This window comes from Colletotrichum chrysophilum (genome assembly GCF_026319265.1).
Source record: "Colletotrichum chrysophilum strain AFK26 chromosome Unknown scaffold_58, whole genome shotgun sequence".
Taxonomy (NCBI): domain Eukaryota; kingdom Fungi; phylum Ascomycota; class Sordariomycetes; order Glomerellales; family Glomerellaceae; genus Colletotrichum; species Colletotrichum chrysophilum.
The window spans coordinates 111,570-133,429 of NW_026517345.1; the positions used below are offsets into that span (position 1 = coordinate 111,570).

At 52.7% G+C, this 21,860-nt stretch overlaps 6 protein-coding genes across 6 annotated transcripts; 3 read left to right on the plus strand and 3 right to left on the minus strand.

The window, feature by feature from the left end:
- Nucleotides 1-387: 387 nt before the first annotated feature.
- On the plus strand, nt 388-1,651 carry COL26b_007266 (uncharacterized protein; the record flags this gene model as incomplete). Its single annotated transcript, XM_053180064.1, has 3 exons — nt 388-900; nt 960-1,377; nt 1,437-1,651. 3 exons carry the CDS (start codon nt 388-390, stop codon nt 1,649-1,651), a joined length of 1,146 nt encoding a protein of 381 aa, XP_053035984.1.
- Nucleotides 1,652-8,760: 7,109 nt separating this feature from the next.
- Nucleotides 8,761-10,152, plus strand: COL26b_007267 (uncharacterized protein; the record flags this gene model as incomplete). Its single annotated transcript, XM_053180065.1, has 2 exons — nt 8,761-8,893; nt 9,044-10,152. The coding sequence occupies 2 exons, from the start codon at nt 8,761-8,763 to the stop codon at nt 10,150-10,152; spliced, it is 1,242 nt and encodes a 413-aa protein (XP_053035985.1).
- A 572-nt stretch (nt 10,153-10,724) lies between these two features.
- COL26b_007268 (uncharacterized protein) lies at nt 10,725-12,885 on the minus strand (the record flags this gene model as incomplete). The annotated part of the gene is made up of 2 exons (XM_053180066.1): nt 10,725-12,052; nt 12,099-12,885. The coding sequence occupies 2 exons, from the start codon at nt 12,883-12,885 to the stop codon at nt 10,725-10,727; spliced, it is 2,115 nt and encodes a 704-aa protein (XP_053035986.1).
- Nucleotides 12,886-13,590: 705 nt separating this feature from the next.
- On the minus strand, nt 13,591-16,803 carry COL26b_007269 (uncharacterized protein; the record flags this gene model as incomplete). Its single annotated transcript, XM_053180067.1, has 1 exon — nt 13,591-16,803. One exon carries the CDS (start codon nt 16,801-16,803, stop codon nt 13,591-13,593), a length of 3,213 nt encoding a protein of 1,070 aa, XP_053035987.1.
- Nucleotides 16,804-18,129: 1,326 nt separating this feature from the next.
- Nucleotides 18,130-19,560, minus strand: COL26b_007270 (uncharacterized protein; the record flags this gene model as incomplete). The annotated part of the gene is made up of 2 exons (XM_053180068.1): nt 18,130-19,454; nt 19,557-19,560. The coding sequence occupies 2 exons, from the start codon at nt 19,558-19,560 to the stop codon at nt 18,130-18,132; spliced, it is 1,329 nt and encodes a 442-aa protein (XP_053035988.1).
- Nucleotides 19,561-19,824: 264 nt separating this feature from the next.
- COL26b_007271 (uncharacterized protein) lies at nt 19,825-21,678 on the plus strand (the record flags this gene model as incomplete). Its single annotated transcript, XM_053180069.1, has 2 exons — nt 19,825-20,791; nt 20,855-21,678. The coding sequence occupies 2 exons, from the start codon at nt 19,825-19,827 to the stop codon at nt 21,676-21,678; spliced, it is 1,791 nt and encodes a 596-aa protein (XP_053035989.1).
- Nucleotides 21,679-21,860: the final 182 nt, after the last annotated feature.

Genomic DNA, 21,860 nt, shown 5'->3' on the forward strand with positions numbered 1-21,860 from the left:
AGGTGTCCCGGCCTGCCACACCATCTGGCCCTGTCATCCATCGCCCACATCCTGCCATCAAGTCGGGAGATTGACAACATGGCATCACGGCCACCTTGCACTACGCAATCGAGTACATAAGTGCGGCAGGGCCAAGCTTTTAATCATGTCTTGCTCCCTCAACCAGGCGCTCGCGCATCATCAGCATTCATTCTTGCGATAACTTCACTCTTTTACATTCCAACTGCAGACAGTCTTTTCACCAGCCAGATTGAATCCGGCATCCCGTTCTTTCATCATCACACCGAGTCACACCGAGAAGCCATTCTCGTCCCCTCCTTATCGACAATCACGTTATACCCCTCAGGCCGAGGTTGCAACCCCAACAAGACCAGAATCGAGATCGCCATGCGTCCCCACACGGCACGTCTTCTACCCCTCGCCGCGGCGCTGCTAGCCGGCACCGACACGTGCAGCAACTTCGCCAACGCAAACCCCGTCTCGCGCAGGATGCCCGACAACACCCAGCCCGTCGGGACGAACCCCATCGCCAACCCCAAGGTCGACTACCTGGGCTTCCAGACCGCCGACAACAGCTGCTCCCACCGCGATCTCGGCTTCACGGGCGCCATCGCCGGCAAGTACTACGCCGTCTGGGGCGACACGCTCTGGTGCGATGCCGGCGTGACGGACCCCGCCAAGGACACCTCCGGGTTCCACGGCATGGTCCGCGACGCCGTGTCGGCGACCACGAACAACCCGCTGCTTGTGCACGACTTGAACCTGGGAAGCAACGGGCGCCAAAACCAGTTCGTTCCCTTTAACGCCTCCTGGGGTGAGAAGCAAGACACTGGGTTTGGCGGGACCAGTTTGGTCGAGGTGAATGCTGCCACTAAAACCGGCGCGGTGTTCTACCTTGTTGTTAGTTGTCATCTCATTGATCGCATGTAAAGAAAGTCAAAAAGTAACACCCCTTCTAGAACCAAAACTCCAACGGGCTCGTGGGCGCTGGCATCGCCAAGGTCGACGTCATCAACGGCACTCCAACCGTGACCAAGCGCTTCGGCGATCAGGGCTTCTGGTGGCCGGCCAACACCAACCCGCGATATGGCGACATCATGGCCTTCCGCGACCCCCGCTCCGAGTATATTTACGCCTGGGGCGGTCCCCCGACGACCAAGACCGGCTGGGTCGACGGCAGCTACGTCTACATGGTCCGCGTCAAGGCCAGTGACGCCTTCGACTTGACCAAGTACCAGTACTGGTGGGGCCGCCAGCAGGGCTGGAAGTCGGACCGCTTGACCACTTTCACGTCTGAGACTGCCGTTCTTTGGGGCACTGGCCAGGGCCAGGTTGTCTGGAACCAGTTCTACCAGTGCTACATCATGGTTCACCTCGGTTAGTATTCTCATCGACATATATGGGGTTTGAGTTTCGATTGACTAATTCTGTATCAGGCATTGGCGGCGGCGCTGTCTTCTTGAGAACAGCCCCTAGCCCTGAGGGCCCGTGGACTCCCGATGTACAGATCTTCCAGGCTCAGCCTATTGACAACGGCCTGGTCTATGCTGGCGTTGCTCACCCCTACCTTGACGATTCTGGAAAGACTTTGACCATGTCTTTCACCAACAATAACAGAATCCAGGTGATCAAGGCTACCTTCTCCAAGTGAGAAGTTACAAATGATGAGGGATGTAACGTGGATAACAGGAACACGACAATTTGGGAACTCGTTGATGAACTATTTTATTCTTGTACATAGGTAGACATACTTCATACTTCGTGTATGCACCGTTTCGAAGCTACAAATATTTAGGTTGATTCCCTGATTTCAGGGCAAGTCCAATCGCAAAAGAATTGTGCCAAGCTTATTCAGTATGTTCATGTCATTACACAACACCTGGATTACGACCTGTGTCTCAATCCAGGAAATCGACGATAACTTTACTCGTTTACACTACCTTACTAACTAGACTATCTCACGTACTCGAAGACGCCTCAGCCAAATGGAATTTGGTCAAATAGGAAGAATACTTACCCTGACTTCACACCTCAATTCAAAGGTAACAGCTTGGAAGCTACGTGAACTCCTAGCTAGTTAATTTTAGTTATCAAAGATTTTGGGCGTCATGGGCGACTCCTTTGGCACCTATCGACTAGATAATACTTGTATCATTCAGGCGGGCAAACCATGATTCATGTTGCTTTGAATTATACATTTTCTCCTCCTCTCCCTATTGTCGCGTTGATGAATACACACGTTGAGAATCGAAGGTCTGGTGAGAGTGACTTCAAGCACGCGCCACCATCAGCCACGGCCCACGAACATCATAACCACGAGAACGATAACGAGAACGAAGACTCTTTGGAAGCACTAGGTCACCAAGTAAACGTAGTTTAATTCAGCCCTAGGAGGCTGCGAACTCTGCAGCAAGGTGTATTCCTGTCGACGGAGCCCACAGTTACACGCGCGTCTACAGAGACGTGGCGCATTGTTCCGACGGAGGGTGCGGATGGTTTCCGAACACTCAAGAGCCGCTACTTACGCCGTGCTTGACAGCAGATTCATGAACAGACTGTAGATCGCCAAGAGATCTACCATGCTGGCCGTGAAATATCACGATAAAGCATCGAGCCCGGGTAATACATCAGCCCATGAGAAGAAATCGGGTAAAGTCAAGTCACGAATCACCAATGTGCTCTTTCCCAAGTGACGTTGCCTATGGTCACCTAGCCCTACAGCCCCGAGACCGGAATTACTTGAATAGGTAACGAGTTGTAGTGGTGTTCAGACTGAGTCCTCAAGTTGTTCATTCCCGTGACTTCAGAAGAATTCTCTCAACAACTAGATCATCGTTGACCCAGTAGCTCGCGTCACGACATGGAAATAATTTATCAAATAACACTGGAGACTCTAGTCCTGACTGGGAAGCAGTCATGGTGCGAACCTCATTCCAGCAGACTATTCCTAGATCTTGGAACAAGTAGATGAGACGTAAAGAGAAGTAGCTACAATATCTTCAAAGCGGCTTGGCGAACGACTCAGCGACCATTATCTTCTTCTTGGCAACATGACTGCCTGGAAGAATGGCCTGATTCTAGTTGCTGAAGTCAAATGACTTCTTGGCAAGCGGCGATAGCACCACATACTCGTCATCTTCGACGTGGCTTGCCTCTTTCAACCCAGCGATGATCTACCTACCCGTCGCTGATGAGTTGCGCCAGTTGATATCGTCGTGATGATCGACATCGTGCTTCGCGTCGTCGACATGGGCGCGAGTGTGGTCACCAAGTTGCCATTCACATGTTCAGTGCCATCGCCACCCGAGGGCGACACCTCATGACCAGAGTTGCCGGTCTGCCTCGTGCTAACGACATCAGTCAATTGATGAGTGCCAAGAAAGTCGTGATAGACATGGTACGGATCTGCATTCCTCCTTTGGGGACCTCCGCGACCTGGGCCGGGTTGTGATAGATAATGGCGGCGTCGCGGCCAAGTCGAGCTGGGCTTGGCATCAACTCTGCACCGGTATCGAAACGCGCACTAGAAAGCAAGGGTGATAACCCTTGGCCTTGTTGATGAAATCAAAATTTGAAGGCAAAAAAGGTCTTGAGTCTTGCAAGTGCCAAGAAAGGAAAAGATACCAGCCACTCCGCTCATCGGGTAGGACGGCGCCAAGCCAAGAGTCAAGAAGACGATGCCAAGACCTCGCGATGTAGCAATCGGCGGTGAATAACTTCATGTGATGAGCAGGCGAGACTCTTTTAATCTTACTCGAGCAGTTGCGGGGAAATCAAACATTTGGGGTATAAAATTAGATAGATAGGGGTCTTGGCGCTGTCTCCTCTGCCACGCTGTTGCCAGCTCAAGGCTGATTGGGAAAAGAAGCTTGGGGTCCTTGGCCCAAGTGTCTGCCTTGCGCCACGTTTTGACACCATCATCCCAGCTGTCCGGGGGGCACGGAGGCAAGGGAAAGCTGGAGGGGTGCCGTCGATCACAGCAGCATGGCAACATGCAGAGCCCGAGCTCCGTTGCAGTCGGTTCCGACGGTTCGGAAATCATGTGCGCGTAAAAGAGCCAAATACGTTCATACTTTGTGTCCCCTCCTCCTCATCCCGCCAGGGTGGTTCGTCTGCTTGTCGAAAGTGCCCGGCCACATGAGCTAATGGGCACCATCGTAACTGGCTAAGTTGCCTTGGGTCTTGGCTGTTCAAGCGTGCACAGTCACTGCAGGGTCCACCCCATCATGTGGTTTCACCTAGAAAGCTTAACGGCCCGTTCCGAATGCCCTCACAGAAGCCGCTATTAATATCTGCGTCATGAGACTGAGAAAGCTGCACCAGAAGCGCCGACGAGATGTGAAAGAGACCATCAAGTCTTGGCGTTTGATTCTGAGCAATAGCACATGTCGCTTGTGTATAGCATCGACATTTGGGTTCATCCTTGGTATCCACGGCACGCCGCGGTGCTGGGGAGCTCGGACGCGGACCTTTGGGCAGCTGAGTTCTCGGCACGCGGCGTACGGCACGTCAATACCCTGCCATCCAAAGCGAGTTCAACCTGGCAGCCAAGACCCTTTGGGAGCTATGAGCATATGAGGTCTATATCTGAGGGAACCTGATCAACCGTCGATCCCTGTGAGGCAAGCCGGGCGTCACTTGTGCTTTCCTGAGGCTCTGGTGATTCTTGGCACAGCGACCTTGATGTTTCGCGCCATGAGGCTCGGCCGCCGTCACCTTCAGTGAGCTTCTCCGAGACGTTTTGACATGCCAAGCCGGCCAGCTGCATTCTCGGGCACTTTCAATGTCCCGGCGGACTGAGTTTACAGGCTGTCAGCCTGATGATCATCTGCACATCCCGTCGTGGGGGCGACCGGAAGCCCGTTCGAGCATTTCATCCAATCTTTCTGTTATCACCAGCCACGACGAGTGCGGGGTTGAAGGTGTTTTGCTATCTGCATATTGGCTTTGCCAAGACCTTGGATTCAGAAAACGAGACAAATTCATGAATTAAGCGGGCAATTCTAACTGGGAATCATCTATTCTGGAGTTGAGTCGAAGAGAGAAACAGTCAACCAAACGAATCAATCGAAACAGCTGTTGGAAGCAGAAAAGCAAAGCCTGTTATCCAGGATTGGGGTGAGCGGATTAGCGCAGCAATGTAGTCATCAAACCCTTCCTACTTCTGCCGGAGATAGCTGGATGCCGCTGACCGAGACCCGTCGAAGTTGCTTGTTGAAGTCATCGGGTAATTATTGACTTGATCCTCTGGGTCTGAAATGGTGAAACGGGTTGCCGCAGAGTTGCTGATAATTCGTGAAGGGTGGAAATAATTGAATGCTGCTGACACAGCAAGCATCAACAGTGCGTCGAAAATGTAGATGTATACTTCCTTGGACTGTAATTCCCCGTCTTCGCCCATGACATACTCAATAACTCGGAAGACTGAGCGAACCAGAATAAGAAAGCTCGCAACGTAGAGCACTTGGAGGAGGCGTCGCCAAGGGGTCTTAACCACAAGACTAGTCGGGGTGGGGTCGCGGTTGATTCGAAGATGAAAAAGAATCGTAACAATCATGAAGAAGCCGAAAAATAAGATTTGGATGCCAAGTCCAACGATGATAATCGTTTGGCCCAGATCCTTCTTCTTTTGGGTGTCTGCACCGGCAAGTTGCCCACCACCTGAGACACGTTAGCTACTGTTGACTCAAATGCTCTGAGCGGGCCATGACCTACCGATTGCCTGGCCAAAAATAGACAAAATGTCTCCAAGCAAAAAGAATTTCGTGAGCCACTTTCTCCGAATGAGAGAATGTTTCTCAGCATCCAGCAAGATGACTAGTCTCCCAAACACCATATAGATCGATGCGGCGTAGAACGGAGGCCCCAACAGCAAGAGCAAAGCTTGAATAATGTAGGGCCCCTTTGTCCAGTTCGGTGTCTCAGTTGCGTTGATCGCTCGGCCGGCATATCCTACAACCTCAACTGTGGCCTGTTAGTTTCGCTAACTGACGAGAAAGAGCACATGCCCATACCGATGCAACCAATTAAGAATGGTATGAAATACCAGGTTCTGGTTTTGACAAGCTGAAATGCGTGGCCGGCTGCAGAAAGTCCGAAGCAAACGGCAAAGATAATCGCCGCAGGCAAGGAGGGGTCATAGCGGTAGTAATCGTTCGCCATTGTTGTTTCTTTGTTGCGGGACGGAGTTCTCGAGACTTGTGGCTCTAACTTGTCGAAAAACGGTCGTCAACTTATTTTATTAAATCAATGGCTGAGTTTCGTTTTGTGTTGATACTAAATGCAATTGATTGTTGTACCAATGCAGACCTCTGGCTTTAAGCACTCTCTTCACCAGGTAATAGTTCTACTGCTGGAACGCCCGGAACCAATCCCTCTTGTCAACCACACTAAGTCTGCCAGAATTGAAGCTATCTCTGCTCAGCCTCTCCAGTCAGACGCAGAAACGAGTGGTGTTTTCTACGACATACGAAAGAGAAAACGAGAACGGATAACCGATAACCGATAAACGATAAACGAGCCGTGTTCCGATGCCTGCTTATGTTCATGACATTCAACTTTCCCATCATGCTCAGCCCTGTGGGGAGTGCTTGAAGGCGCGCGAGTGATTGCATAAGCACTCAATACATGACTTGTGTACGAATTCCTGCGAGACTAAATCTCAACCGTTATGCTGCTAGCGCCGTTGAATAGAGTGACAGCTGTCAGTGCGCCGAACATCCGTAAAATACTCAAATACTTGAAATTACGACAACCAAGACGCCGTGCTAGGCAGGGTTACGACTAGACACGATGCCCCTCTAACTGGAATAACCAGAAAGCCGCTCTTTGTGATTGGCCCTCGGGGCTGGCAGACGCTTCTCCCCGTGTCTACCGCCGTAAAGTCCTGCTCCGTGTCAGCATATTGTAGTAATCAGATACAGAACCCCGGTTAAAGGCGTGGAGGCAGTGTCGTTTTCGGATCGCCTCATCATTGGCCAGTATCTCTGCGCCGAGTCAAAATCTTCTCGGCCGGGGATTGACCGGGGATTGACCCCAGAGGGCCCGCGGAGCGCCCGGACGCTCTTCACCACGGAATCCACGGGCGCGGGTGGTGTGTGGCTGGTCGTGCTTGTGGTGCTGGTCTGCGCGTGTGCCGTCTCTTGGAGTCTTGGGAGCGCCAAGACTTTGCCGTAGGCCGATATTTCCCTGTCAATTCAAATTGGCTGGCAGTCTCCGGATCGAGGCTTAACTCAGGAAACCCCCATCTCTTCCAAGAAACTCTATTCAGCAGAGGAGGTGGGCGGGAACATCGGCGGACGATCTGGGCACGGCGACGCAATACTGAGGCTTAGCTGCTACCTGCTGGGCTGAGCCTGGTCTTGGCGATGGACGCAGGATTAAACGACACAGGTTTGGCCTAACAATCGTGAGAGGGTATTTCATCAAAAAAGCCTTTCTACCAGATACACCAACTCTGACGAAATGTCTTGGCAAATTCGCGCCCTGGTTTTCCTCTTTAGTCTCAACAGCTGGTCTGTCTCTTCTTCATCTCATTTGCCGCGGCCGCAACGTCGACCAGAAGCCGTTTCACTGGTTCTATATTCAGCCTGTCCATGCAAGGCTGTCAATGCGCCAGCGGGAACCACGTTGGAGTTTGGAGCGCATGCTGCTGCAGATACACTACCTACAGTAGAGACGACCGTAAGGGCTCCCCCACATGACGCACGTACTTGAAAGGCTTAGCCAGACGACCCTTTACCGCTCCTGGCCGCTCCTCCCGCGGACGCGGAGCGTGTGAGTGTGCGTGTGCGTGCGGCGGCGGGGGACCCCCCCCCAATCACATCACTGATCAGGGAGCATCGGCCGTCATACATGCTCGTTAAGGTATTCAGGCCTGCCGTAGAGAGGTAGGGGTGCGGCATCTCCGCCCGTACGACGGAGAGGGGACGGTCTTGGCGCGACTCAGTTTCCGCGTCGCTGACACCGTCACCCCTAATCACCGTCGCCGGCTGGGAATACCAAGGAACCTAGTAAGCTTCACTTCTCCAATTTTTTCCCTTCCCATCTCGAGCCCTCTTCCCTCCAAGCTTCATGGCTAGCCTTCCGGACCCCCGTCCGGCGGGGTGATGAAATTGTCGATGGTTAAGTTGTTCGAATGGCAGACTCAGGGCTTGGCATTCCCGCGCATGTTCTATCCGTATCTTAAGAATAGTGCCCTTGACCTGTCAGTAAATGCGTCAAGTACTGAGGTATTTGTGCCTGACTGCCTACTGCAAGATCAGACGAAGCCTGGGCGTACCCGTTGACTTCCCCATCCGTCTTAGCTTTGTTTAGTCGGCGAGCAACAGTGTTCGACAAGGCTCAACACAACAACACCCTCGTCTTGGCTATCTTTGGAGGTGGCCGGCGTATATACAGAGCACACATACTCCGACCAAGACACCAGACCACCCCCACCAGCTCGTCCTTATTAACTGGACCTTGTCCTCAACCTCGTCCTCGTTGTCGTTTTCGGATATCATTAATCATTCTCAATGTTGCCCTCTCGGCAGTGAAGTCTTAGCAAAGAAGAGCCGCATACGATCTCACCATGAAGCGTTTGGGGTACAGGAAATCTCGAAATGGGTGCTTGAGATGCAAGGAGAGAAGAGTCAAAGTAGGTCGATGCAACCTCCCAAATTCCCCTGAAGCCCCTGGTGCCACTTAGAAGCCGACACTCGATGTTGAGATGTGAGACTAATGCGCGATCCTCCTGACGTAGTGTGACGAAAACAGGCCATGCAGTGCCTGTGTGCGCCACGGGCTGCCTTGCAGTCTACTAGAAAACGCGGGAGCGTCAACAAGCGGCTCGTCTCAGGTGTCGGCACAAGCGCCGGCGGTAGGGCATCGGGCGAGGCGATCGGGATCACGGGTAGGTTCTGTTTCCCCAAGAATCGAAACTCTTTGGTGTTGAGGTATCTCGTTCTCGGATCTGACAGCGGCGGGGGTGGATAGGGGTCGGCAACGATTAGGCGGAGGCCAAGCGCGCAGTCGCCCGCGTCTCTTTCGCCACAGTCCGCAGCCGGATCACTCGGTGGCCACCATGGCGCGTCGAGTCCAGGAGGGCAGACTTCTCCGTCTTCGCAGTCGGACCCGTTCCCTTACTTTTCACGCTTCCTAACCGACCTGAACAAGACAGAGACGGCCAGCGGCTGGATCTCAGATCTCGAGCTTATGCACCATTACACTTCGGTGTCGTATCGAACCTTCTCACACTCCTCCCAGGCGCAGAAGACGCTCCAGTATGATGTGCCAAGAGAGGCGCTCTCTTACCCCTTTCTGCTTCACCAACTCCTTGCCTTCTCAGCCTACCATCTGGCATACCTCCAACCAGACTGCCGCCATGCCTACCTTATGCAGGCTGCCCAGCACCAGAATGACGCCATCAACGGCATGAGAGGAACTTTGCTCGGCACAATCTCCTCCACAAACTGCCACGCCCTCTTCGCGTCTTCCATCTTCCTGACGCTAAGCGCCTTCGCCACCTACCCCAGCTATGAGAAGTACAACCCAACCTTCTCACCCATCGACAGCATGCTCGACATCTTCACCCTGACAGACGGCATGAGCGTGATTCTGCGCGCTTCAGACGACGATCTGCGCAAGGGTCCGCTGCGCGAAATCTTCATCCGCGGCCCCGGCGAGCCTCAGACGCCGGAACCGTCGCTTCAGCCCCTCTTTGAGCGGCTTCCCCGGCTCAGCACCCGGTTAGCCGAGATCGGTGCCATGGAGACCTCTACCGAGGGCAAGTACACCATCAATAACGCGGTAATAGCCTTGAGTGAAGCTATTGCCAAGGTTTCCACCATGAACGCCATGTCTGCCCCAGTTGAGTTTCGCGCGGTATTCTTGTGGCCCGTACTCATGTCAAGCGACTACCTCGACATGTTGCGGCGCCGGCATCCCGCAGCTCTCGTCGTCTTGGCTCACTATTGCGTCATTATCAACATGGCAGAACCGTTCTGTTGGTTTCTGAACGGCTGGGCCCGAGCTCTGTTGTCCATCATCTCGGAACAGCTTATGGGCACGGCGTGGGCGGAGCTCATCATGTGGCCCATAGAGGTCATCGGAGTGGGAAGCTACGAGTTACAGATAGAACACATGGCGCACGCCATGCCTGTCGTAATCTAAGTTTTGCTATTTCTTTTGCAGTTCGTCTCTTCACGATATTTGGAGACAGTTCACGGTTTCACAGCGAGGCGGAGCGGTTCGCAGCTGGATTTGGATGCCCATTACAGAAATCAGATTTACAGCGTCTTCAAGTTTGGACGGAAAAGGGCGTCACTGGGTTCAGCGCAGCGATACAAATGATAAACGTTGCCAGGCTGGGACGGGCAAGACGGAGTATGTGTGAGGCCTTCCACGGCCCCGGAATTTGGAGTACGGCTCTTCGGAACTTGGCAAACCTTGAAAGGCACGCAGTGACGCTGTAAGGTTTATGAAATGTCAACTCTGTCACTATTCTATAGGAAGAATACTTGTAGAAACTTTCATCCCATCCCATGGATCCAACGGGCCGTCTGTTCCGAGCAATTGGCTCAGCCTTGTGCATTGCTGTCTGCCTTGTGTAAGTCAACACGCGAGAACGATCGCAATATCGCGGGTGCTAATGGTTGTTGTATTGCAGGGTGGGAGGTCATGCTGCCCTTGCGCAATGTGGAGCTAGAATGTTACTCTACAAAAACGAATATCCTGCGTGAACGCTAAGAAGCATGAATGCGTATTTTGCCATGTGCAATTTCCACTCGAGGACGTTCTTGCCAAATGTTCCTGCTAGCAACATTTTCCAAGTTGGCCTGAGAACTGAAAGCAAAAATGCCAGAGGAAAGGTGCAGTGATTTCTGATCCGCAGAAAAATGTTGACGCAAGCTAATACGGTGCTTGACAGCCGGAATGAAAGTTCTTTGCGCGATCAAGTTGGTGTTAGGGTCAGCCTTTAGTACAAAGACCTCGCTCTTAACACCCGATGCTCCTTCTTGGCCAACGATGCCTCCGACACTATCGAACTTCATCGGGAGGTCCACGATACCGCTCGCACCGGCCGTCGAAAGAACAAGGGCGCTGTCAGTTTGTTGGGTGAAGTCTTCTCCCCCAAGCCCCTGAAAGGCTACTTCTGGCAAGAAGTTGCCCTTCGTCGTGTGAGAGGCAATGGCAAAGCCTCCGTCAACAAGCTGGATGCTGTCTATCCATGAAGGAGTATCCGCCATGGATCCTACATTGATCTTGTGGACCCGAACGTGCCACCCTGGGAAGTGTTCCATGGCAGGCACCAAGGTCGTCTCGATCCACAAGTCAAGATACTTCCAAGGCTTCCAGGTGCTGACCAGAGATTGTACCTCAAAGGACACTTCGTCTCTGTTGATGATAGATGTGGCCTCGAGACGCACATCAGTGGGTTCCCACCGGACCTTCCAGCTATCGCCATCGTCGTTGCTAGCGCAGAGTGTGCTGTCAGGGGCTATCTGCGTAAGCATGTTCCCTGTTGGCACGCTGAATGCAAAGGCAGAAGAGTAGGCAAACTTGCCATACTTGGCCTCCCTTGCTTTGAACGTCTTGGTTGTCATCTGCCCCGAAGACAAGAACAAGTGGTGTTCAGGGGTGCTGCAGAGGATCTGCCTAGGGGGCCAGACCCCCTCGATACGATTCAAACCCTCATGATTCGGTATCCTGTTGCTTTTCCACTGTGCGCCGTCAAGTGGATGAGGTAGTTCCTCGCTTGTCCAAAAGGGGTGGTCTTCGTCGAGTCCTAGTACTATGAAGCTTTTCAGACACCAGTACACCGACTGCGGCGAGTTGTAGTCTTCGCTCAGGTACATGTTAGGATATGCGAAGCCGATGCTTAGCGTCCCGTCTGTATTGAACATATCATGTTGCTTGGCCCACCAGCGGAGATGCCGAAGAAGCAAGCCTTTGACAGCTCCGACATTGTCAATTGGAGCTGGCAAACTGACATCAGCCGTTGCCGCAGCGGCCCAAAAAGCCGCAAAGGCGAATCTGTACGTTAAACTTCGGCCGAAAGGTATCGCAGCTCCTATGCATAGTCAGTCTAGAGTACCGTATTGGAACAAAGAGCCTACCATTGGTATCGAAATATCTCCAATAAGTCGACGCGAACTCCCTTGCCTGCTGTTTGTACCTCTCTACCCTCTCTTCATCACCCACAGCAAACCTGACAAACAAGAGTTGGGCAAACTGGATGGCGAAGCTGCCAGAGTAGTAGTCGGCTTGCTTCCTTTCCTCTCCCCAAAGCCCATCGCTAGACCAACCCTCGCCAAGGTAGAACGAATCTAGCAACTCGAAGTCTTCCTCCATGAAGTGACGCACACTTTCCATTTGAACGCCAAGAGTCTTGACAAGAGCAAGGTTGACAAAGATACGGAACCAGCGCCAATTGTTCTGTGGCATCTTCTTGCCGTTGATTTGGCCTAACCAAGTCCGCAATCTCCCCTTGGCCTCTCCGTCGCATGATGCCAAGAACGCGTCGGGGGAGGTCAAGAGTGTAAATGCGATGGACTCCATCTCCACCATCCGTTGATCAATATCTCCCACGTTGCCCCAGTACTCCTCAGATCCAGGATCGGTGCCTGCCACTAGTCCCGTCGTCCAAGAACTGAGATCCACGCCATTGTTGGCGTCGAAGCTGGGTTCGCGGAGGAGGCTAGCAACCACCCAAAGCGGGCGGGCGAATCCCTCCAACTGGGCCGAGACCTCGTCGAACCCGGCAGCAGTATTTGTCGCGAGCTTGATTCGTGCTTTCTCAGTTGACTTGTACAACTCCAATGGGCCGATCAGGGCGGCGGCAGCCCGCACGAGATCGCCGCGTGTGCGGAATTGATTGTCTGAGAAACCGACCAATGGTGACATTGTGAAAGACAAGTCTGCTGCAGATTGAGAACAGGAAGTGACGGCAAAGCAAGAAACGAGAAATGTGTTGAATGTTGACTGTTATGATCGCGGCCTTTGAATGCGACCTCTCGTCAAGTGAGGAGTCAACGGAAGAACTCGCCCGGTCTTCGGGCCAAATGGGCAAGCATCAAATGGTTGATTTCCTGACGCTGTGCGACTACTGTAACCCGAGCAATCTTGGCGTCAAACATTAAGCGAATCAATTGCAAGAAGGCAAATCCATCAAAATGCAGAGCAATGGGAGCAAGGTACGATAAATTAATTACTTGGGCATCTATGATTATGAGACCGCCTAATTTTGATGTATCTGGGCGGCTACATTTTTTAACATTTAGTGACTTTACCAGGGACGACGACGATAGAAGACGACGATAGAAGACGACGATAGAAGACTACTATGAACGACGACTATGGACGACGACTATGGACGACGACTATGGACGACGACGACGATAGAAGACGACGATAGAAGACTACTATGAACGACGACTATGGACGACGACTATGGACGACGACTATGGACGACGACGACGACAACGAGAACGATAACAGCGACTACAACAGGAACGATGATAGCGAGAAAAGAGGTACCGTCTGAGTCTTATGGTGTTACCAGTGGTCTACGCAATAAGTACTAGGTATCTGCCACACTATTGTCCTTACTTAATACATATCATCTCGATCTTCGTCCTCGCCATTCCACCAACCATTATGCACACGGTCCATGTGATCATAGATGTCGTTGAGTCCCACGTTCTCGCCACAGAAGAAGCACCAATGGGCGCCGCATCCAGGGACGGTGCAGCTAATGTGGTCGCACCCACCCATTTTCTCTGTTAGGGTGCCGCAGCCAGGGCATTGTCTGATCTGCAGCTTCGTGCCCTTCATCTCCTTGCACTCATCGCAACACCAGTTGAACACTTCTTGCGGCGCCCCAGCCGCGCACACCCTCTCGACGAAGCGACGAGCGAGGCCACAGTCATCGCACCAAGCATAGATCCACGACCCGGATTCTTCCACCGCAGTGCCCAAGTTTCCGAGCTGAGACAGCCCTAAGGCGGATACTGTTTTGCGGGTCGGCTGGCGGCGACAGAAAGGGCACGATAGAGCGGCGATGTTGATAATCCTGCCCCGAGAGTTGAGACCATACCAGTCTTGCAAGCATCCATTGCAGATGGTCTGATGACAGCCTGAGCGGCCGCATGCCTGACGCAAATCGGTCTTTCGAATGTTGGAGAAGCACAAACTGCATTCACCGGCCTCTGTTTTCCGAGACTCGACCCAGGAACGAAGCGATTCGAACACCTGCGCTTGGTTGTGCACCACCTTGCCACGAATAGTCAGGTGGGTAGACTGTCCAGCTTCAGCTGGAAGAACCTGTACATTGGCTGCTAAAGACTGTCGGTCCGAGACTGCTGAGATGGTGTGGAAGAGAGATCGGCCGTTGAAAGGGTCTTTGATGGCACCGTTTTCGTTGCGAAGAAGCCATGATGTGCCGTTTTCTCCGCTCAAGCTTTTGGCAGAAGTTTCGTAGTCAATCATAGTGACCCTGTTCGTTACACAGCCAGGACATTTGAATCTGGCGGCATCGAAGTCAGAAGGTTGGTACGCCTTTGGCCAGATAATGCGGTTAAGGCACTGCGAGCACTCAACCCAGGGGGCATTTGCCGAGCTACTGTGTCGGCAGTAGTAGCACTTGGGACGCACGTTCAGAGCGTCTGGGTTGTAGACAACGTACTGGGCACGACAGGTCGGCGTGAAACACTCGACCCATGTACCCTCCGTCTTCTCGTTATCATCAGCACGCACGTTCGTCTCACTTCTTAGCTTTTCATCCTCAAAGGGCTGGCAGATATTGCAGCTGCACTTCTGAGGACAGAGACCGCAGATACCGTCGCGCCCCATGATTGTGACTGAGCGAGGGAAGCTGCAGCTTTTGCAGATCACGACAGGCCCAAGCGCGACTTTGGATTTCTCCGGATGCCAACCAAGCTTGGCCTGGAGCGTGGTATTGAGGTTGAGCTCAAGTAGCTTGTAGTCGACTAGCGTCTTGAACAGCTGACGATCTCCCTCCGACAAGATGCAGGCGTCGTGGCTGTGGCGATGGGTGACGCCTTCTGTGACTCGCCTCTCGTAGTCTCTGTCGGCGTCGAGAAGCAATGAAAGGCAGCTTGCGTTCCAAGTTTCCGGTATGTCGAGGTTGTTCCACTTCTTGCTGAAGAATAGGAGTTCCTGGTCGGCAGCTTCTGTAAGGGGTTTCAAGCCCATACGCAGGGACAGTGCAGCTAGAAGCGCTCCGGGACGGGCTGCCAGCATTGTCCCAGGAAGAATAAGATGAAGGAGTATTCTCCAGAACTTGCGCTGGTATTTCGCATCCGCAAGTGCCATCGGAATCCGAACGACCTCCTCGTCACCTTTCATGTGGGCAGGCAGGGTGTCCTCAGACTGGACATAGGTAAGTCGGGTGAGCACTCGACCGAGCCTGCGGAGAATGCGAGAGTCGCAGGAACGACCAATCTCCATCAGCTCGTCACGCGTGAAACCAGCGACACCCTGCTTGCCGGAGGTTTTGGCCTTGTCGTCTTCGCCGTTGCCCTCGTTTGTAAAAAATACGGTCGGGTCCAAGAATACGCAGGGGTATCTCTCCTCGTTGGGGACCTGGCTGACGATGTCGAGGATCTCTGCGGCATAATCGTATGACCCTTCTAACCAAGTCTTCATCCGACTCTTTTTCTCTGGCTCAGAGATGCGATCAACTGCATAACCGAAGGACTGAATGAGACCATCTCGGGCTGGGTTTTCGCGGTCATTGCAGACGGTACGCCAAAGAGTCCCGAAGATGGGGTTCACTGCAATAGCAGCAACATCTGCATCGATGAGTGACTTGAGCTGGTCGACAACGAATCCTTGGTAGTTTGTATCGGCCGTGTATCTCTTCGAGAAATCCATGACTGGGGTCTTCCTGGCATCGACTACAGTATGCAACTCGTTAAGAGTAGGGTCGCGGGACTCGATGTTCTCCTCAACAACATACTCCGCAGTTGTTGATTGGTTAACTGGGAAGTATTTGCCAGTGGTGTCTCCGTCACCTTCATGGGTACTGCTCTGGATTGCTGCTGTATCTCGGTACTGCAGCAGTCTGGCAAACTTCCGCTCTCCGGAAGCAGAGGTTCCCAGCTTTCCGACACCCATCCATGACAGGAGGATACCGATGGTCAGCTGGGAGATGGCATCAGCAGTGGTGACACTCGCATCCCCGATATCCAGCTTGAAACATACGCCGCCCGTCAGATGGGATAGAAACAGGAACGGAGACAGGGTGTCAGCGATGGCCCCCTGTATAATAGAGAAGACCTTGGCCTTCTTCTCGCCCTGGAGGGCCTTGGCTCCGGAGACCCAATCGGTGAATAGGTTGCCAACGCCGTTGAATGAGTCCGCCTTGGACAAGTTCTTGATTTCAGTGTCTCTGTTTCTGCTGGCGATGCCGAGAGTATGGGGCGGAGCGTCTGCGTAGAGAACAATGATTGTGGTAGCTTCGGGCCTCATGACGCTATAGGCACGCGCGAGACCGGTCTTCGCAGCCTCGGGCCAGTCTATACTGTGGTGTCCCGAGTCGGTGCGAATGCTCTTGGCCATGAAGAGTAGCTTCGACTGTGTGATGGTATCTTCGCCATCGCCGTACCAGCCAGACCACTCGGTCACCATGTCGGCCGAGTAGTCACGGTATGCCATGACACCAATACGAGAGAAGCAGTCTGTTAGGGCGGATACTCGAAGAATCTCGGGCAAAGACTGATTGAGGGCCCGAAGGTAGCTACTCATGGACGCAGTGGCGTCCGTCAGGACGAGGAGGTCAAAGACCTCGTCCGAAGCCATATTGGGCGGCAAGTGATGTTTTCCACGCCGTATTAGTCAATCGGCTGCTTTGGAAGAGGAGGAGGAGGAGGTTGACCGCGATGAAGGAAGAGTGGCAGGAAATGAGAAGAGAAGACAAGAAACCTCATCCTATTTATGTCTCATGGTCGTAGGGAATGGAAAGGTGAGGCCAATCGCCGAGTTTGACTCACGCCGCCGTCAGCCACCCGTGTAGATATGTAAACCGTTTACGGTACCCGTTGGAAGGGCCTCTGCGGTGGCCGTTGATGCGTCACTCGCCGACATTCGTGCCCAATTGTACTTTTCCTCAGTGACTCATGGCATTTGGCTACAAGGCCGTTCAACCTTGTTCTCTACTGCACCAGGGCTGCCTCATGTCGTTGACGTTTGTGGGGGAGCTCACTAGGGAGATGCAACTAGGAAAACACCTCAGGGAATGGAAAACCGCTATGGGCTGGCGGCACTAGGTTCTAGGTTGACCTGCTGTGGCCTGGCCTCCGTGGTCGTGGCCTAAGCGCCGCCCGGGCCACTGTTGGCCAACTGCACCGCCCTCAAAGATGGCGCGCGCCTAATTCCTCAAGAGACCGCCTAATTTTCCTGTATCTGCGCTGCTATGTTTCCTGCATAGTTATTTACCCCTTTTAAACTTAGTAGTAGAAGAGTCCGTACGGAGTATTAATGATAATAACAGTAGCGATAACAACAACAGTGGCGATAACGATAACGAAAGCGACGATTACAAACGACAACGACAAGCGACGACGACAAGCGACGACGACGACAGACGACGACGACGACAGACGACGACGACGACAGACGACATCAGCAATAACAAGAATAGCAGCAGCAGCAGCAGCAGCCATTAAAATAGATTATATTAGTATAGAAAAAGTATTAGAATAATAATAGTAATAGACTATTTATCTCACTCTTATCCACAAATAGAGTAACATCTAATACCTACCTAATCTTCGTCATAAATGTGTCCAGCTTAATATCTATCATGTTCCCTCAAGTTCGCGACCGTAGTTCATTAGATAAAAGGTGCCAATTCTTAAACCCCTCCTTGTTTGAAATGAGTGATGCTCTCAAGCCGTTTATGCCACTCGCGAGCATATCTGCTTCACGCCTGCCACAAAAGCAGCCGAGCCGCCAGCAGTCCATCATCGACCTTAGGGGGCTTGAAAACTACACCCTTAACCATATACCTATGTATGTGATTTGCCCAAGGTAGATGTGCAAGAAGATGCGTAGGTACAGTGGCTCAGAAGTGGTATTGAAACTTTCCTTACTGTGGACTGCTGCAGTAGTTTCACAGCGTTGGTATCAGACAATGTCAAACACATTCTCGCCGTTCTTCGCGCCATCAATGATCTCCCCGTTCATGATCCCATGCACATAACACTCCCCAACGAGCAGGTAATTATTCTTCCCCCACGGCCGGAGACAGAAAGGCTTCTTCCCTCCGAACAAGACGCAAATGACATCGCCAGGTTCCATCACTCTTGGACCGAGGACGTAGTATCCATTTCGGGTCCTCGCAAATTTCCGATTGCACGACGCGCCGTTGGCCGCGCGCGCCCACTTGGCCGCATCTCCTCCGCTCGTCCATTCCTGCAGCTTATCATCATTACTATCAGACACCGCGTAGGGAGAGGAACCTCCGCCGGCTGCTTGGGTCAGATAAGAGACCCCGTGTGCAAACCACTGCTGCGTCGGGACCGACTCGTACGGATGATTCTTGTCTTGCCACGCGGTGGCGACGCAGGCGTTACTGAGCGTCTGGACGTAGGCGAAGAGAGCGAGTCCTTCAATCTCACCTCCCTGGAAGCGTTTGCGAGTTGGGAGGTATTCTTGCGATAGGTCAAAGCCGGAGGACTGGCCGCACACGTCGCGCCACACCGTATGGATAGCCATGGACCAGTCCAACCCGTTGACGTGAAATTCTCGCGGCCGAAATGGCCCGGAGCAGGCAGCCACGACATCAACAATGGTTCCCTTGATATGCAGTGTTTTGGAATCTTCGTCGACTCGCAAGTTCGGCCGCGAGAGGCCACCAGCGTGGTGTGGGCTGGTAGGCTCTGAAAGGATATGCGATTGATAAAGACGCCAGTCCGGAACCCAGGAAGGTAAGCCATTCGGAGATGATGAGCAATAATTGGCGCAGTCGGCTAGCTCGACAGCCATATTCTCGCCTAATGGTGGGAGGTTGTGGTGCTGGACTGCGGCTAGGGCCAGCAGGGAACTGTTGTCGCCGACAAGAGCCCTCGATGCCACGTCGGCAAAGACTTCTTCCACAGTCTTTGTGTAATCAGCTGTAAGCTCCCTTAGCTTCTGATTCGGCCCGTTGCGGATGGAGTAATGGCCCAGCATGGCGAACACTCTGTCCCTAGGGTCCGTAGCCACTAAATGGCGGCTGCGGTGCAGTTCGTAGAGGAAGCTGAACCGGTTGGCATGGCGATTTGCGATCATACGGTCGGGCTCAATGAGCCGACGATACATGTACGTGATCTTTGGCGTTTGCACGTCGACCTGTTTGCGCAGGTGCTGTTCTCCGTTGATGGCCTTGCAGACCGAGTAAAGGAGATTCCACTCGATGTAAGCCTCGCCCCAAAATAGCGTCGCGGGAGCCTTCGCGCCAATCTCTTGAACTATCCATACTCTTTTAAACTAAACAGGCCGAACGAAATAGGACGTCAGAGAGGCAGAGATCCTTGAATGCAACATGAGCGTCACCGAGCTAAGGGACTTACCCATGGAAGCCGAGTTAGCTCCCGCAGTGGAGACCACAAATCCCTGGACTTTGAAAGATGGCCTACTCTATTGGAGAGGTCGTGGCCCAGATTTGCGTGTCCTTGATGAAGACCAAACACAACTCCCAGGTCTTTAACGAGTCGGAATGCTTCCGCGGCGATCCTATGGTTGTCGTTGCCCAGCCACACTAGGACGCGATTGGCGTTACGATAGATGAGGACCATGAGGGGGATCTGTTCACTCTTCTCAAAAGCGTTGTCCTGGTTGATGCAAATTTGGTCTGCCCACAGCCTCTTCCAGAAGATCCGCAAGCATGTGGAGCGACAACGCCAGATCCAGGAAGCATCCGAGGACGAGCGGGTCAAGATGGAGCTAATGGACAGAACCAGCTCGGCTCCTGAGATGACCTTTTCCGGTTATAAGGCTATACATGTGGTTGTGCGCCATAAGAGCCGGGACTTCGATCAATATGCAGCTAATGACCCCAACGTTGATATTGAGATCCAGATAGGCAGCATTATCATGCATGCTTGGTCTGATATCGAGCATGACATCCTATACAAGCCGTCAGCCACTGAGGAGACTTCACTTGATGTGCTTCGTATGCTAGATCTCATCAACGGGATCGTCATGACGGGCGAAGTAGCTCTGCAGCAACTCGCATCAGTGGCTGCTGCCGAAGCCACGCGGCAGGCGGACGACCGCAGACAGAAGGCAGCCACCCACGACTTTCTGGGATCATGGTTCTACAAGTACTTCAAGGAACAGAAGATGGCGCCGCCGCACAGCATGGGAGCATGGTCGAGAAGTATGCCTTTTTTGTTCGATGTCCTCAGGGCCAAGGATCAACACACCTATGGTAACATCGAGAGGCTTCTGAAAGACATGAAAGCAGAGCCGACGGCCGAAGAGCCCTTGCCAATTAAGATCATGCAGCACCTGGGCAAGGAGACATGGCCTTTGCAAGACCAGTATTTTCCTCCAGCAAACTACACCACAGTCTGGAACGCGCGTTACTGGGCCACGCACCTCGTAAACGCACTCAATCTGGCATTGTACATGGGGGTCCCGATCCCCGACATATGGCGTCAAGCCGTCAAAGGGTCGGGGTTTCAAACCAAGCGCCCGAACTTGGCCGAATTTCTTGGGCTTTTGCATCCAACCAAGCCATTACGCCTAAGCGGCCGCGAGGATCTCATGGTTGACTTTTGCAAGGTAATTATGCAGGCAAACTGTAAGCTTCAGTCGCCCCTTTATCTCCTCAATGATTCCGACTCCACTGACATTGGTATATTAGACGACCATATTCCCTCTTTCGTTGCTGCCTTGAGACTCGCTTCAGCTGGATACGTGGCCTGCCCGCGACTCTCAGAAGACGACGAAAAGGCTTTATTAGGTTCTGCTTCAGAGAGAAAACAGGCAGTTTTTATACCCTCGCAATTGAACTGGCTCGCTGACGGCGATAAATGGTGGTTCCGCGTGGCTCTGAGTAGCGTCGAGGAAGAGCTACGTGACGAAGACACCCTATTCCTTGCCCCGCGCGATGACAGTGGCATTTGGAAACCTGTGAAACATCAGGGACAAAAGTGGGACATTGTTTACAGGCCATTTGTCCACCACGAGTCTCTTGAATTTCGCAACGATAAGGCAGTCGATTATTACAAGGGTCCATACGCAGCACTCGGCCTCGAATACGATCCCAAAGTAGCCCGTAGCATACAAGAGCTATGGACCAGTCTCGAGCTGTCTCCTCAAGATCCTGCGGCGAGCTATTTGGTCGTGCTCAAAGATGTCGCAGGCTCCGACGCGCACAAGATCAAACCTCTCGTCAAGCTGGCAAAATCTCTCAACATCACCACAGCTAAAGAGATGCGCGAGGTAGCCGAGCTGACCCGCTATATGCATACCACGGACGCCGACGAAATAAAGGTATATCGCGAGCTGTGGCATTCGCTGGGACCAAAGGACACAGACGAGCTGCGGGCTTTCAGACAGCTGTCCAAGGATCACCATACGACCCATGCCACACAACTGAGAAACCTCCTTGAGTGGCACAGGGTCACTCAGGGAGTGCAAAACGTCGAAACCAAGGACGACCACCAGAAGCTCGTTGGCCACTGACTCCAGCGGATGTCCGCCTGGGTAAGAACGACGGCGGGAACACTTAACACGCCGGGGTGTTTGCATACCTAAAGTGAACTAGTCTCAACTTATACAGAAGAAGCGCAACTGCTTGACCTAACAGAACGTTCACTATTGTTGGCAATGAGCATTTAATTTTTATGAATTATTACGCGAGGTCA